Here is an 18,033-nt window from a genome sequence, read left to right as displayed (position 1 = left end):
TAAATGTAAAGGAAAATCAAATACAGTATCTAGAAAATTGATAGAATTTTCTATTCTTCAGTGATTTGAACATCATATGCCTCTAAGATTTTTAATTGTGTTTCTACATAAACGTTGTTGTTAATATTGTTATAGCCCTGTAAGTAAATTGGGTACTCAGTTTTCACTATGCTTCACAGAAACTTAGACTGCTTTAAAAACCTCTGTCTATATTTGCAGAAAAGTACATGTCCTAATTATACTGAGTTTCATATATTGAGAGAAATTTCTCAGCTATTTCATGCATTTGTTGCTGGACTTGGTTTGGGGGCTTTTTGTGTAGAAGCTGATAGCATTTCTGAGCTCAAACCTTGTCACGAAGGGATGTCTATTTATTTGAAATGATATGAGTACAGGATTTCATTCTTCTGACAGCCTCTGTTCTGCTTTTGTTAGTGGCAGATTCCAGCCCAAGGAGATGTCAAATCACAATGAAGAGAGGCTTGCCTAGAAAAAATAATGATAATGCATGTTTTACAGTAATTGAAATTCAAACCCACCAGCATGTGCATATTGAAGCAGAACATCATTAGATGTATACAAATTAAAGCTGCCTTGGCCTCAATTTTCTGATCTGTTAGAAAAGCAAAGTTGAGAAATAAGTACATTTGACACTTTGCTACGTTCTGCAATATTTTAAGGAAAAGGACTTATTTGCTACCTATGAATGCTCTTTTTGTTTTAACCAAACTGCATAGTCATTTTCTTTTGGACCTTTTTTTTTTTTCTTCAACTAAAATACTACCTGTTCGTATAACTTCACAGACAAATGTGCAATACTTTTTTCATCTGCCTTTACTCTCTCTTGTTATTTTTAATACTACAGGCCTTGAGAAGCTATGCGTCCTCAGTGTGTCCTGGAAGGTATATACACAAATTAGGTATGGTGTCTGACTGACAAATACATGAGGGTAATCACCCATCATGAATGCAGCATCGCTAACACAAGTATTCTGGACCCTTCCACAAGTGAAGTTAACATGGACTGGTAATGAAGTGTGGAAGTTATGTTGGCGTGAGCAAAACCTAGAGTAAATCTGCATTGTGAACTAGGTATCATCACCCTAACTTCCAGAGAATAGTAGCATACCCACCTATGTACTGGAAAAAAGTTCATTTTTACCTAAACTGCTAAATACACAGGACAGAACAGGCTCTGTTACTGTTAATTTGAATGCATTCCCATGCTTCTACCATAGGAGGTAGTTCTTGAAACCCACAGTTACTCAAGGAAGCCGCATACTCATTCACTTCACACACCAGACAACTTCACTGTGCTGCTGTTAGACCAGGGGCGCTTGTTCCCTCAGATGGGGAGCCTGATGCTGCCAGTGCCCTGGGGCTCCTTGCTTGCCCTGGGAAGAAGACACAAGTGCCTTCCTTCATAGGGGACAGCCATGGCTTGAGGTGCAGTGCAGGGGAGATGGTGGAGAACATCTGTACAGATGAGGAACCTGGGTGCTGTGGAGAACACCCGTGCAGGTGAGGAACCTGGGTGCTGGCCCCGGCCAGCTTCAGAGCAGAGGCTCCGGCCCAGGCAGGGGGCCCAGGTTGTGCGAGGGCCACCAACACCAGGTTTGTGCTTGGGACACCACAGGTTTCTGTGGGGAGGTAAACTGCCCTACCTTTGCTGCTTTTGACCCTTAAGATGGAAGCTTTGTCTGTACAGCGGCCTCAGAGTCCAATATTTAAGATTAGATTTCATACTAAGAGAAGCAAGAGTCCGTGCAGTTAGGCAGCAGGCAGGGGAAGGGCGCTGACGAGCAGCTCCCCTTTCCCACACCTCCTCGGCGGGCATGTTCCTCTTTACTTGCAGCCGCAGTAGATGCGACCTTGCCCAGCGGGGCTTGCAGGCGCTGCAGGGATCGCTCTCAACCCTCCCCGGCATGCCGCAGGGGAAGGCCCGTCACTCCGGGGGTGACGGCGGCGCAGGTCGGCCGAGTCTCTGCCCTCCAAGAGCCCTTCTTCGCGGCCACCCCCCGCAGGGATCCCTGCGGCGGGGGTCCCTCCGCCCGCTCCCAGTGCCCCCCAGCAGGGCCGGCCCTGCCGCTGAGGCGACGGGACCGAAGCGGGCGCAGGTGAGCGCTGCCCGCGCCTGGCCGGCAGGTGGCGCCGCCCGCTCGGCCCGGCCCGGCCCCGCCCGGCCCGCCCCCCTTGGCGCGGTGCGGAGCGGAGCGGCCGGGCAGCCCGGCGCCGCTGTCAGCGCTACAGAGCCGCGGGTCTGGCGGACGGCAGAGCCCCCAGCGCCATGGAGCCGCAGGCACAGGGTGAGTCTCGGCGGGACTGACCCCTCCGGGGCTGCCGCTCCCTCACCTCGGGAGAGGCTGAGCCCGCGCGGCGGGGAGAGCTTGAGAGCGAGTCGCGACCCGGGCATCGCCCGGCCAGGACGCCGGAGAGAGGAGCCCAGCCTGAGGTACCCGTGAGGGCTCCCCGGTGCCCCGCTGGCGGCCGCGGCCCCGGGCTCGCCGTGCGCTCCATCCCGCCCCGGGCTCCCTTTGGCTTTCCTTATCACTCTACATGGTTGAGGTGGCGGTGTCCTCCTCTCGTGCTGCTGCTTTCAGCGTGTGACGGTCAAATAGTTGGGATGCAACTTCGCATTAAGTTCACCTCGGCGGGAGTGGGGTGTGCAGGTGGTCAGGAATAGCGCCGTGAGCCGCTCCCTGCCCGGCGGGACCCTGCCGGGCCGCCTCGGGATGGTCGGGCAGACCCCGGCGCTGGCTCTGGGGGAGCGGGGCAGGACCGGCCGCACCGCAGCCCCGGCCCTGGGAGGAGGCTGAGCCGGGCCACAGGTGCCTCCAGCAGCGGGGCCGCGGAGCCCTCCGCCGGGCCCAGCCTAAAGCGGGGTCTGCTAAAGCATGTCTGCATTTCTGCCGAACACTGCTGTCGTTAGTTTAAAGTGAACGTTTTCTTTTGCAACGGTTATGATTAAGTTAGTTATTCACCTCTCTCTCTGGGTAAAGTTAATTGGCCTCCAAAGAACAGAAGAAACTTTTCGTGGAAGGTTTAGATGATGTTTGGGTCAACCAAAGGTATTTAGCATACAGAGATGTTGCTCACCTTTAAGGTCTTGCTTGTATTTTAGAATCATAGAACCGTTTGGGTTGGAAGGGACCCCAAAGATCATCCAGTTCCACCCTCCCTGCCATGGTCAGGGGCAGCTTCCACCAGATCAGGTTGCTCCAAGCCCCTGTGTCCAACCTGTCCTTGAACACTGCCAGGGATGGGACAGCCACAGCTTCTCTGGGCACCCTGTGCCAGTGCCTCAGCACCCTCACAGTGAAGAATTTCTTCCTAATATCTAACCTAAATCTATCCTTTTTCAATTTAAAGCCATTCCCCCTTGTCCCATCCCTACATGCCCTTTTCTGAAGAACCTTATAACTTGGTCACACATGTCATAAATCAACAGTATGAAGCAGGTAGTACAAGTATTTCTGTGAAAGCAGAATGTTTAGAAACAATTTTATGTCATCTGTAAAACAGGGAGATGAAGTAAGGGGAGACATATGCTTATTGAAATTAAGTGACAAAATAGCTTTCCAGAATAGTTTAAAACTGTCTTAAATACACATAAAAGAGGCAAATGTTGATTGTAATTATAGTTGTACATAAAGGAATAGAGGGGGAAATGAGTTCATGATGCTTGTGAAGAAAAAAGCCTTTCCTGTGCTATCCTAATGGATACATAGCTGAAGCTGATTGGCAAAATAAATAGGTCTTTGGCTCAGTTTCCAGTTTTAAAAGTCACTTTTAAGATTATAGCATAAGACTTATTTAAACTAATTTTCCAATGGGAGCTCCTGTTCTGTATACAGGAGCTTCATATGTGAAGGATTCGATAACTTCTTTTTTTGTAGAACTAATGGAAAGCAGTATCTGATTCTAATTAGCCAGATAGTGGTATATGTGCATGTGAACTTTCTACCTTCTCTGACTGGTAAGATGAGTAAATATATTCTTAATAGGTGTTAAAAATTCAAAACAATAAATGTGTTTTGCTAATGTACGTTTTGATCAGCAACTCTATTAGTGCCACAGGTCTTTATAAAATTCTTTTTCTGGATGAATATCTATTGGCTAGTGAGAGAATATAAAAGCATTTTGTATTGCTTAATTTTATCTAATTAGGAATTCTTAGCCCTTCATTTTTCTGCATGCAATGAAGGAGCTCAGGAGCAATTTGTGTTTCGTTTTTGTAATCTTAAACTTAGTTGACAGAAAGACAGATATAGGGCTTTTCAAGGTTATAATCAGCTGAGTCACTTTTTTCTTCCATTCCTCACCTGTGTGTTTTATTTCTACAGTTTCTCAGAACAGTCTCCCGTTACCTAAAACAATCTTTCTTTGATACACTAGCAATACAAGCTAAGATTTTTGTGGTCAGTATTTGCATGCCAGCGAACCTTTGTTCCAAAAGGTCCCTCTTTCCTTCTACCTTTAATTCAGTGCATGCTACTGCACTTATGGAGCCTTGCTGGCAAAAAGCATTTAACCTATATGTGTCTAATACAGTTGAATAAACAATTAAGTACCTGGCCAGAAATCTGAATTCTTCAACCCCACTATGTAATTTGCAGAGCGTATTTATAGCAGGTTGCTAAAAGAACAGTAACAATTGGCTTGGGGAAAAAAAACCCCACTTCAAGTATCTGCTTAAGCAGCAGGACAAACATGTATGCATTTTAATGAGTTTATGAATTGCTTCTAAGGACCCTTTAGATGCCCATGGAGAAATGAATCCTGAATGGTTTGTTCCAGTGTGCTCTGCTGGGGGATTTCATTTGAACTGAAAAGGCAAAAGCTATAAATTCTAAAACTTTGTTGAATTTCTCATATTTAACACATTAAAGATTTTCTTCAAAAGGGCTTTTCTACATAATTGTGTTGTTTGTGCCATTTTACTTTGTCCCGAAGGGAGGCTGTGCCTGAGTAGATCAATTTCATGTCTAAGAAATACACACATGCAAGTACAAAATGTAGATTTCTCCAGAGCAGGAAAATAATTGTCAGTATTTTTACGTAGCAGCATGAATCAACCTTATAAATCTTGATCCCAATCTGTGGACAACAAGAAGTATTATCAGATGTGACTGTATCAAGGTAGAGGTCACAGCTAACATCAAGAGTTTCTGTGTTGTTCAAGGCACAACATAGCATCCGAGCACCTGTCTGTACCCCAAAGATTGTGGAAGTGAAATTATCTGGTTTTTATCTTAAAGCAGTAGAGACAGTTCATGGGCTGAAATGGTATTACTATTACACTGAAGTATATTGAATATGTCTTGCAGCATTCACACTAAGCAGATGAGATAGTCTACCAAACAGAGAGTAATAGTAATTAATGTTAAAATTGTTTGCTAAAGAAATAACCATACAGTACTGTGGATATCTTCATCTGAGAATCAATGTGACTTTTAGCACTGAAGCTTTGTTTTTAATACATCTCTCTCTTTTTGCAATAATTCTTTTTTTGTTTGTTTGGGTTTTTTTGTATGCAGTTATAATTGTACCTTCTCCTTTCTCTGTTGTGCCCTCTTGTGATTCTTACTCTGGCAAAGCTTTGGTGTGCGACGTTCTGCTCTTTGCACTTTTACCTACCCAGGTATCTCGACCAGCCTCTTGCACTTGTAGTGTCTGAAGGGGGTTTTGGGGCATCTCCCTGTCCTAGCCATTCTTCTTACAGCTTCTCCTGACATTTATTCTGCATCTTCTGTTAGTGATGCATTGTAGCTGTAATAGCTTGCTGTGGCTATGCGTACACCTGTAAAGTATTGTGGCGAGAGGTGTAGTTAGTTCAGATGTTAGACGATGGCAGCTCCTCAAGGCCTGCGTCGTACAGCACTGCACTGCTTTCCTCTGCTGCGTGCAGCTGACACGTGCCATCTGTCACTCTCAGGCCAGTTCCATCTGGCATATGAAGTTATGGAGCAGAGAGGCAGCACCTGACCATGTGCCATTTGGCTGGAGCTTACGATCAGAAGAAAATTGTTAGAAGTTACACCATTAGCCCAGTGGCACCTCTCATCTCAGAGTCAGATGGTCTGAGGTCTCCCCTGATGGGAGGCAGTAGTGAGGAGGTCTTGCGTTCCTGTAATGTACAAGACTTGCCAAAACGGGGCATTGGCAGCTTGGCCAGCATTCTCTCTCCCTCTTTCTCCTCACTAGATACTCATGTGGTTACTAACATGGATATGAATCTGGATAGAGAGTCTGTTTCACAGTGGGAAGTTGGGAATAAAGAACACACGGAACTGTTAACTTCACTGCAGCAGCAGTGCTGTGGCAATCGCACCAAAGCACAGTCTTGCTGGAAAGCATCTTTCCTAGCTTCATGTTTGAGGTTGGTGGCTTTAGCAAGGAATGCTGACTGTTTTGTTCTGTGTTCACCTTTCCCCTAAGGGCAGAATAAAACTGGTAGCTTGGGGCTGAATTAATGTAATTGTTCTGTGAGAAGAAAATCCCTCTCTGGTTGGGTAAGTCCATCAGCACACAGGTTGGTCAGTGTTGATACATGTGAGAAAAAGGGAAGGATGAGGCAAGGAGAACCTTATTTTTTTCACGCAGCAGTAGCTGCTAGTTCCTTCCATTGTGAGTAGTCTCATTTATATTTCCCAGCTATCTTTGCAAGGAGGGTGTCTGGCCATACATGCTTCTGAGGCTTCAGGATTCACTGTAGTTAACTGGGGGTTATGCAGTCTCCTTACTGTGCTCACCTCTGCTCTGCTATGGGAAGCAGGAGAGAGGACTTCACAAAGGGTCAGGAGGATATTGAGGTAATTGAACCACGCAGTGATAACCTGCATATTTGACTGCATGGTGGAGGTCTCAGCTGCTCTGTTAATAAGATCGAGTGAAGATGAGGTCAAGTGAAAATGGTAGGGTTGTAATTTATAATAGGATTCTTTAATATTTAACAAGAGTGCGCAGTGCTCAAGATAATTGCTCTTTCATCCTTTTTATACTAAAATGAGGGAAAATATATGCATGGAATGAGTTACTGGGTATATCAGATTTTAAGCAAATAAATGTCTGAAATCAAATGCAGTGCTTCTGTTTTACCCTTTTGAACTTGTGCTTTCAGCTTTATGACACTTGTTACAGGATGAAATTCAGTTTGCTGAGGCTGAGAAAATTTGAGTGATTTCATGCTACACATGAGAACTGAGAATAGAAGAAAGTGGGATTTGGAAGAGCTATAAGAGAGATACCTCCTCTAGAATCTAGGGCCAGTCTTGTGAGGCATTGTAACTTTGCCAGTTTTACAACCATAAAGATCTAAAATGCAGACCATGCAAAAACAAGCACATCAAACCCTAAACCAAGTTTTTTAATTCCTAAAATAGGTAAAAATAGAGCAAGGACTTATTTTCACAGGACTGCTGGTATGAGTTCTGCTGTGAGGCAACACAAGTACAATCTCAGTCTGCTCTCTGTCAGTGTTCTTAAGTGCATTAGTGGAAAGATGAGTCCGCTGATGCTGTTCTGTCGTGCCTTCCTGAATTGTACAGTGCGGTATAGAAATGCATGGAACTTTTGAGGTGCTTTGCTTAGACTGTGTGCTGCTTGAAGGTCAAGGATTGATGGCAAAAGATTGTTCTATGTGGCCATACTTAGAAATTTAGATATTGTTTTCTAGCTTGTTCTAGCATAGTCCTCTAATTTGGGTTTAGAAAGACTGTAGTCAACCTTTGTTTCAGAAAGTGTTTCAAGGGTAAAATTAGATCTTTCTTACTAATCAGAAAATACCTCTTGGGATACTATATAAATATGACATCTGGGCATGCTAGTTTTATCTGGTCTGTCTTGTATCTATCTCATAGAAATGCACAGTTACAATGCCAAATTTTAGAAATTTAGTCTGCTGTAGTCCTATCGCTGCTCTTTAAGCTGAGCATTTTGTCTACTGTGTTCTCTAAACCCATTGAGTATGAGAAATGGTGAGAGGGATTCTAATCTGGATTCTAATACCAGATGTCACACTTCTCCCAAACCCTGGCCGTATTAGTTGATTTGTTTGATTCTGTAGGACAGAGGTAATACTGGTTAGCCACCTTTGAGATCAGATCATATTATTATAGCAAACTATTAGTCTATCATCATCGTCATAACACTTCCGCATCCATGGCATGGTTAAGTGTTGCAGGTGGGTAACTGCAAAAGATTCAGTCATTTAGCAAGTGCTTGTACCACACTTTTGCAGTAAATTTCCTTTTCTTTCTCTTGTGCTGTCTCTCATTCCCTCTCTCTTGCACTTTGCTAAAAGAAGTAGAAAGTCAACAGTGAGGATCTTTCTGCAAATGTTCTTACCTGAAAGTGTAAAACAAATGCAAGAGCATGACATACGTAAAATGATACTGCCTCGAGTACCATCTTAGCATGATGATAGAGGTCTTAGACTGAGTCTTCCATTTTTCCTTTTCTGTTCCTTTTGAAACAAGAAGGGCTATCAGGAAAAAATGTTTGTTTCTGGGTTTTTTTTGTTAGTCTTCTGGGATTTGGTTTTCATGAAGTTGTCCGGCTGTCACCACTAATCTGTTTTAGCATGCAATTATCCTTGCGGTCCACCAAGAACCTAGTCAGTAAAGTGTTTTAAAGTAATGAAAGTACTTAAAATGTGTAAAGGAAAGCAGTCACTTTTAAGCTTTGCTGTTCTAAAGGCAAGTTAGACTTTTGATGTTTTTCTAAGATAATAGAATTTAAAGTACTTGTAAGAGCAACAGATTTCTCAAAATGCAAACTCAAGTTTTGCATTTAGTGTATCACAGGAACAAAGGTTCTAGTGGTGCTTTTGGCAGAGAGAGATACAAAATTACACTCTGAAAGCATTTTTTATATTCATGCAAGCATAAAGTGCCCGTAGATATGGTGTTGGTTTTCCCGGTAAAAAGTGTACAAAATGTTTTTGTAGCAGGCAGTGCAGTTTATTTTCATGTGCTTTCCAGCTGAAATGGCTACTTTTGTTTGCTGCTTAATGAAGTTGTTAGGGCCTGATCCTAACCAGATCCTGCCCAAACTCTTCTGAACAACTATTCTTTCTGGTATTTTTTCTTTCCCTTTGTGCAGCCTGATTTCTGACTGGTTTTTGCTTTAACTTGTGAAAACCCCTTCTTCTTCAGCCATCCAAATACAAGCTGTCTCTCTTTAGTATCTGTGCCACGCTTCAAAGTTGTATTTAATAATTGCCTAATAACTAAAGTTACTAATTTATAAATATTAAGTAAATTATGCAAAACATGATTGAAATCTATGTATGGTACAGATTTAAAAGGCTGAATGATTTATATTCTGTAAATATTTATAAATGGTGGCTGAAGGGAGCTGATGCTCTCCATGATTGCTTCTTCAGGAATGGGTTAAGTTTTTCTGTATTCACCTGTTTGTTCAAGTGTTCTTTTTTCACCAGTTTCCTCACCAGGAAATTCCCTTGCCACTGGGGTGGAACTAAGGTGGTGCAGGTTTGTGGTTACAAAAGGTTGCTCATAACCATCTTAAAGTTTTAAAATACCTTTGCGCAGTTTCCTTGGAATAATTGTGTTCTTCATGCTTGGGGTGGATTTAGTAATAACTTGTCATGCTGATGTTGGCTAGGGCATTTTAGGTGCTTATCTAATTCCTCTTTCTGTTTTTCACACTGTAATTAAAATGTTCTTAACTCCACTCAGTAGACCACAGGTCACTCTGGAAAATCCTAATATATTTTTAAAGAATGATGTGGAGCAAATGTGTTTAGTTAGAATATTTTCTGAAGGCCTCAAATGCATTATGTTCTTTCTCTGCTGGATTGGTGCATGCTAAATTTTCATTAAAAAGTGATCAGAGAGAGTTGTATTTATACACAACCAGATTTTCCTTATAGACAAGTAAAATGTATGTACATTACAGAGTTAGAGGGGCAATTATGCCAGGAACAGAAGATTATCTTCTGCTCAAAGTAGTTTAATAGGCAGATGGCAGCTATTAACTTATTACTGTGGGAGGAAGGAATCAAAGTCATAATCAGAGAGAATGATGTTTGTCATGTAATTAAGCTATCTAACCGGTGCTGTACACTGCTTTGTGCATATGAGAATACTGAAGAACCAAGGAAGCCAGGTGGTCTTGCAAGAGTAAATCCTTCAGTTGTGTTGTGGGTCAGGTGGTGCAGAAGCTTTGATATCTAAGAAAAGATAATTGTAAAGAAGGAACAATTACTTGTATAGCCTGATTTAAAAAAAGCAAAAAAGGCTGCTGAATAATGTCATTCAAATAAACTGAATCACAAGTTTTGAAGATTTTGAAGATTTGAATAAGGTCTTTGTAGAGTTTAACAGATATTGTCAGGAAACTGGAGGTCAAATACTACAGGTAGAGGGAAAAATATGTCTCCCTTATGGTTTTAAATTTCTTCAAAAATAGAAAAGCATAGATAATGAGCAGTATAGATGTAGTCTGCATTAAGCACAAGGAGTAAAGAAGAGTATGTAACGATAATAGTTTGTACCCATTCAAGAGAGAGTCAAAGACGGGAACTAGATTTAGACCTAGATCCAGAGTTAGATCTACACATGTGTCCAGATGTGCACAGAAATATGGAGCATGAACACATCCTGAAAGAGGAGCAGTGGTATTCTAGTCATAGTTACATGCTGCACGTGGGAATCAAGGGCAGGGAAAGGGTAAGAGAATAAAATTTTTGAACAATTAAGTTGAATAGTGATGGAGATGTGAATGGAAGTTATTAGCAGAGATGCAGGTGTTTATTTTGGGAAAGTTCATTGTCATCCTTATTAAAATCTTGTTACGTAAGGTAGTAGAAGAGCAAAGAGAAGACAAGAACTGTTTTGTGCTCTCTTTCTAGACCTTTTTAAGGTACAGATGATACAATAGGCATGGTAATAGACTGGGTGATCTGTATGGATTAGAGGGTTAAGTGATATTCCTGCCACTGCATGTGATCTAATGAAGCCTCAAGGGTGTAGGACCCCATGCCATGTGCTTAGCTAAACCTCTTCCTTCTGTTATCACTTGGCCTGCCATCAATGTGTCCAGAGCAGCTGTTGGAGATGCTGACCCTCTTCGGTTCAGGGCTTATATTCCCTACTGATTTTCCAGGAGGCAAAACCCACTTGCCTCTGTGTCAGCTGCCGTTCTGGCTGCTATTTTAAGGTAAGATAGGGACCTCAAGGACTGAGACTGTACAGTGTGGCTGGAAATGCCAGTCTCTGTTTCCTGTTCTGCTAAGTAGCCTCCCCTCCTGCAGCATGGCCATTTGTGTAACTTGGGCCAACTGCAGAGGCATGCCTCCTGTCTTCAAACCCTAACAGAAGGAAAGGCCAAGAAACCTGTTTCTATGGGAACAGATATCCAGGGCCCTACACCCCAGATGTCTCCACCCACAGCCTCACCAAGCAAACACGTTTCTTGGTAATGGCATGCTACAAAACACTGAGTGGGCAAAGCCACGAAATTAATGATGCCAAAAACTCTAAAGGCCTTAACATGGAGCGTAACGTTAAGAGCAGGATAATACATACCTCATTTCACAGTTCAGGATGCAGGCAAAAAAAACCCAAGGAAAAACAAATGAAACTTTGAGCTGAACATGCCTGCTTAGATGGTGGTGTTCTGATTGAGAAGTATTTTGTCCAGGGAATTTGTGTCATGCTAACTCCATATTCCAGGTTTCTCAGAACAACCCACCACAGCAATGACTACCTACCTGTAAGGCAGTGCCCTTGCAAGAAGTGAGGTGGCACAAATTAGAGCTGCTTTTCAATAGATTTGTAATATTTGTTTTAACAGCTAAAATTGTGTTACATCTTAAACAAAGTGCCTGTGCAAGGGAATACGTGGTCTTTCTCTATTGTTTTCAAATAATATTAATATAAATGAGCTTTATTTTTATTGGTTTTAAATAAGAATGCAATTGTGTTACAGGTAGATGCATCCAAGAGTAGGTCAAGTTTTAGGGAAACCTGGAGGAAGTCTGTACTGTCGGATGACATCCCCATTAGGAAGGCAACAGTGCAGGGGTACAAAGTAGCTAGAATAAAGAATTTGTCGTGTACCCAGTTATAATAATTTCCTGTGTATTTTTCCTAGTAAGTTTACAGGATCAAAAGTGACGCGTCTGCCTTACATATTAAGATGGCTGGATGGAGATGGGGGAAAGCGAGCAACCTGCTGGCTGCAGCAATTTCACTCGTTTTTTAAGTTAGACTTACAAAGATCTTGTTAGTTATGTGCTTTATTATCTAAAGAATACAAATTATAGCTACTTGAAGAATTTCTTTTTTAATTAAAAATATAATTTTATCACTTCTTGCAGCACAGATACTTTGTTGGAAGTTAATTGCGGAGCCTTGTCAGTTTAATTATACTGCCGTTAGATTGCTATCTAGTGATATACTTTTGCACCTGGCTTTAGAAAAGTACAATAAACTGATCCTTTCTTAGGAGGGAAAGGTTATTAAATCCTGCCATTAAATTTCTGTGATTTTGATTGTGAAGCAGATGTGTGAACTTAATTACAGAATTGATGGGATCTCAGTCACTTCTACCAGCTGAGAATGGGACCCAAGGTGCCTGTCTATTCTGAGCTTAGAAAAATGTACCTTCTTGTATTTTTAGTATGAAAGGTGGGTTTAAGAAATGTGACTGACAACTTCCACCTCTGACTGCCAGCATTTCCATGTCATAGCTCTTATCTTCCCCTACACTGCTTTTTCTCTGGCCTGATTATATATGATTTATTCCTTCATTTGTTTTATGCAGTCTGTTGCAGTTTCTAGAGTACCTTATTTGTAGAGAACAAGTCTCTTTTGTGACTCAGTGTCATCCACTTTCTCATTCCTTATTATTCTATCGTGACTTCATCTTTTTTCTCTTTGTGTTCTGCCTAAAAAAGGAAAAGGAGATGATAACCTTTCCACTTGTGGCATCGTTTTCTTACCCTTGACCTCACGGAAAGTTGTGCATAATGATCACTAGAAAGCACGGTAAACGGTACAATACTGTCATTACTTTCAGTATTGACATAATAGAAAGAAGCATCTGCTGTCTTTAAACAGTTACATTTCCCAACAATTGCTTTGTATTTCCATAGCTACACCTTCGAAAGCAATGTCGCCCTTGTCTTCCCCAGGCAGGCAGGATTATTATTTTATATGAAGAGAGCTAGCTATTGGATAAAATGCATAAGATTGTCTTGCATTTGTGGACATTTCAGATAATTATTTTGTTTGGAACATCAGTTCTCAGACTGAAGCTTGGTACCTACTTTTAGTAAATTATAGATTTTATTTATTTATTTTTTTACCATGACTGCTTTTGTCACTTTCGTCCACTGCACTTCTGCTTTTAGGATGAGTATGGCTTCTTGGTGCAGTGGTCAAGCCATGGAGTCTGTTTTCTGCCCGTTATTCGTGTGCAGATTGTCTCTCTTCACAGACATAGATTGGCATCTGTGTCAATGGCTTCTGGGGGAAAAATAACATATAGAGATCCTCGACGTGTGATTAATTTCTGTTGATTTTACTAAAACAGATAAAATAATTAGCACACTGACTGGATGTTTACCCAGGAGCTTCAAATAAGTGTTCCTTTGTTTGGAAACCTGCCAATCTATCTCATGGCTGCGGATAGATTTATTAATGCTTGTTTTTTTCAGGGGTTAAGAGATGGAATGGAAAGCCTTAGGAAGGCCTGTAATGAGCTGCTCCAGGACAACTATGGCCACTTATTATGGGATGGTAGACTACGTCCTAGAGCTCTTGAACATCGAAAAGCTGTTCTCCCTCTCCTTGACACTACCCCTGACCCAAACTTTACTTTTATGAGCGTGCAGGTAGAACTGTTTTAGTTCCCTGCACATAAAACAGTTGGTAATTTGGCAGTAATGATTCTGACCAGTCATATACTTGTGGCTTCGTATGGAAAACTAATTTAGCCATTGGGAAATGTTTCACTTTGAAATATTATGCTCCTGTGTTTTGTCAAAAGGAGCCTTAACTGAGAGTTAGGAAGTAATAAATATCTTCCCTAATCCTGTAATCTAGGAGAAAAAATTATTTAATTTTACAGCTTCCCCAGACTTTCAGTAAGCTATTGGGAAAACAGAACCTTGAAATGTTACCTGGCCTCATTTGCAGCTTCTCAACAAGCCTATTTTAATAAGCAGCTAATGGTCATTTCAATATTATTATTTAAGAGAGTGTAAATTTAAAGAAAAAGATGGGTATTGCCTGGACATAAACGGAAATCGAGGTGTAAAAGCTACCATATTCCAGTGCTGCAGGAAAGATTTGCCTTGGCCATCTGATCAAAATGCCATTCTGTATTTTAGTTCCTGTGAGAAGTTACAGATTATTTATAGAACTGTAGATACCTTGTGACTATGTGGAGATACCTATTGTAGTAGTTATCTCCATAGATATATACTATGTAGATAGATTTAATTCCAAGTGAATTGGAAACTAGTTAAGTTCCTTCTATCCCCAGAGAAAAAAGTGAGAAGCTAATGACAAGAGCTATATTACGTGTTCAGCTGCAGGAACTGTATGTATAAATTGAATGTCTGTATATGTGCACAGATGAATGTCTGCATTGCTAAAGTGCAGATTTCTTTTTTTCCTGGGTGAAGTATATGATTGTTGGAATTGAATGTACATGGTGAAGTATAAAAATGCAGTGTTATCTTAAAATTCTTAGATGCCTAAAACTTTTAGATGCCTAAAAATGGCACTCTGTCTAGAGTAGAAAAATACTTACATTCTAGGACTCAGCTCTAACCATTTGGCTGAATCAACTCATCCTTGTGTGCATCTTCATGAATTGTTAGTTTAACAGAATGTGTAGCTAGATTAAACACACTAAATAGGATCCTACCTTGTTTGCTGATTCTTAAAGTTACTTATGTGGTTAATTCAAGACATACCACCAATCCCACTGAGCTTTTGTATTCTATTATGCTTCGTACCTGGTACACTTAAAACCAGTGTCGGAAAGATCTGTTTTCTGGGCTGCCTGGTTGAAAGGACCTTACAGTGGGGGTTAAGAGGAGGCTGTGCTTCTTGCACAGGGTAGAAGGAGGGAAAATACTTTAGAGTCAGCAATACTGGCAATAGGGGCTGTTTTGCTTCTAGAATCATTACAATTCTTAAACATGTTGGTATGAATTTTGCTGCAGGTTCCCGTTCTCCTTGGAGACTGCAGAATTAACAAGTTGTCTTAGAGTAGGTAAATGTTGCTAGCATGATTTTCTATGGTTTTGTGTCGTGTGGTTGCCTGACTTCCTTGAATCAAGTTAATACTATTGTTCTCCTGAGGCTGTGCTGAGCTCCTCCTGGGTAAGGTGCTGTAGGAACCTCACAGAAGGTGTGCTTCGGTGGAATGGAGGCTGTGGTACCTGGAAGTACAAACTTAGACCTTTTTTTTCCTCTTTCTCTTGTTGAAAAACAGATTTTATGAATGACCCATGAATGACCCTCCCTCCCTATTTGGTTTCTCTAGCATCTCATCCAAGGATGAGCTCATCAACATTCTCTATGTCTGTGGAATGACTTTAAATCTTCTCTACCACTGAGTGTTTTCATTAAACTTGTTTTAAGAGACTTCCAACTGTGTTTGAAATCTAATACTGAACTCAGTGGTTATTTAGAGGGGAAATAGGGACAGGAACATAAATTTAAGAAGAAAAAAATAAAGACTAAGATCAACAAAGTCTTGGGAACCTTGCCTGCATACCTTGCTGTGCAATTGCTTGAAATTGTGGATGCTAAATTCCCTAGGACGTAAATCACAGGGACAGAGTTTCATGTTTGCATTCTCAGCAGCTGGAAAAAGTTGAGATCTCTTCTGCCAGAGGAAGCCTGTTTTCTTCCTAATGTGTTCAGGGTTTTTTTCCTCCCTTTCCTAACCTGAAGATAGGTTAGAGAAGTGGTCTGTGGGGGTAGCCCCAGACACTGGTGAAGAGACCTTTTCAGGACAGATTAAAAAATGAGTTTCTCTTGCTCAAGTGGGGAAAAGAGACTGAGAAGTTCAGATGGCCTAGTACGAGAAATGAAGCATGCTACCTATGTGGATAGACCTGGCTCAGAACTGAAGTGGTCAATCATAAATGGTGAGAGGATAGCAGTGAAGCTATCTTCAGAAGAGTGGAATGGCAGCAGAGGGTGAAGTCCGGGAGTGAGAGCTACCAGATGTGGCTGGAAAAACAAAAAGGATCATGAAGAAAAGATGGAGACTGGGGAGAACAGCAAGGGAAGAGCAAGAGAGTAGGTTGCTCATGATAGTGCTTGTGTGAGGAACTTTCAGAACTGAGACTGGCAGAAGACCACAACCACAATATGGTGGAGAGACGTTCAGACTAGAACTGTGAGGTGGCTGAAGCGAAGTCTTTGCAGGGGGACGGTGACCATTAGGGAAGATTCTGGTAGCTCGAGCAAGAAAATGGAGACTGAAGAATCAGGTTAGATTTTAGAGGACTTAGACAAGAAGCAAGAGATAAGAATTGGGAAAGGGACTGGCACTGGATGAGATTGCACAGGGTCTTGCCAAAGATTGACATGCATGTGCTATTTTGGCATGAATTGTGATTTCAGTTCAATCTTGAAGTTTGAACTTGACAGTGGGTCTAGTTAAGTGTTAGTCGTCTCTGGTATTTTGGCTTATGCTGGTTTCCATCTCAAACCATTATCCAGCAGTTCTGGCTTCTTTACCTAGCCAATCCCAAACTAAATGCTGTCCTTTGAGCATAGATCTGCCTTCTTGTTAGCTCAGGTGTTGGTTGCTCCAAGATTACATCATCTCACATTTACCCCAAGAATTTCCTTAAGGGTTTCCAGTCTTATCGCTGTTGCCCCTGAAGTTCTTCCTGGTGTTTCCAATAGCTGTTCCTCCATCCATGAAAAAAGAGACTGCTTTCAGGACCATGGGGACTAAGTTTAGCCTGATTCCCACAGCAACACTATTAATCCTCAAAGACATGTCGAACAATTGTGTTTAGAGACGGAGGGGTGTTAATAAAGGTGATTTGCGAGTATTTGTACGGAACAAATGTGCTTTTCTTTTGTTGTGACTTCAACAATCCAGGTTTTCCTGGCAAGCTGCATTTTGGGTAATAGCTAAGGTATCAACTACTTCTGTATGCTTTCATGTTTTAAAAGGATTTGTGCTTGAGGGTGGTGCTCTATTATTGCACACCGTGCCAGGCAGGGGTTCAGCACCTGTGTTGCTGCTCTTAATCTTCCCACTCAGGGGAGGCTGCAATTAACAAGGTTGAGTTCACCACATTGTGCTCTGCAGTGAAGTTGATGGTATGAGTCAAATCAGCTCTGTTCTGTTAAATAGGAGGAAATCCAGGTACACTGGGGGACTCTAGGTAGAAGAAATGACAGAGAGCTGGAGGGAGTTTTGCTTTCTATATGAAAATACAGCATACTCAATTTCAAGTTGCTGAATACTTCAGATTTGCTGCTTGTAACCTCTATTCCCTACTGCCAGAACTTGACAAAGTTAAATTCTAAGCCATGTAATAGAGTATAGAGGCCTCTGTGGACCTAGGAAAGGAATCGTTCTCTTATGTATTAAGCAGTATACACATGTCAGGAGTCAGCTGAGATGGCCAATTACCCTGCTAAAGAACTGAAATACAGGGAAATGCGCTGTCCCAGATGCAGTCTGGAGGAGAATTTTCTTCCACAACAGAAACAGATTGAGAACTTTAAAACAAGTCCCCAAGAAGTGAGAACGTTTCTGTTTCGCATTGTTTTCTTTGCAGACAATGAAGAATGAGAGGCTATTAATGGCTGAAACCACAGCAATCATTCTTCTCTTTACTGAATGATTGGGAATAGGATATATTTTTTTTGCTCTGTGTATATTATACCAGGCAGGCCCAGGTCTCACAAACATTTATGTATGTGCTTATCTTGGTTATCATACATACTGATCCTGGTCTTAGACATGCAGAAGAAGAAAGTAACTGGAGATCCAGTGTAAATGTTAACCCTTCAC

At 41.7% G+C, this 18,033-nt stretch overlaps 1 protein-coding gene across 6 annotated transcripts in view; it reads left to right on the top strand.

The window, feature by feature from the left end:
- The first annotated feature begins 900 nt into the window (after nt 1-900).
- The window catches only part of TPD52L1 (TPD52 like 1), a 52,293-nt gene continuing 35,160 nt past the window's right edge, over nt 901-18,033 (top strand). For 2 of the 6 annotated variants that reach the window (XM_030489949.1, XM_030489948.1), the window contains exon 1: nt 1,378-1,521. In XM_030489949.1, coding sequence (XP_030345809.1) covers nt 1,485-1,521 — 37 coding nt within the window. In that variant the 5' untranslated portion in view covers nt 1,378-1,484. Of the gene's footprint in view, nt 921-1,377; nt 1,522-2,187; nt 2,453-18,033 lie in introns of those variants that run through there. The other 4 variants (XM_030489953.1, XM_030489950.1, XM_030489952.1 and 1 more) reach the window with 4 other exon arrangements.

This window comes from Strigops habroptila, chromosome 6 (assembly GCF_004027225.2).
Source record: "Strigops habroptila isolate Jane chromosome 6, bStrHab1.2.pri, whole genome shotgun sequence".
In the NCBI taxonomy this organism is placed as follows: Eukaryota; Metazoa; Chordata; class Aves; order Psittaciformes; family Psittacidae; genus Strigops; species Strigops habroptila.
The sequence above is the reverse complement of the archived record's forward strand: the minus strand, read 5'-3'. Positions and strand labels throughout refer to the sequence as shown.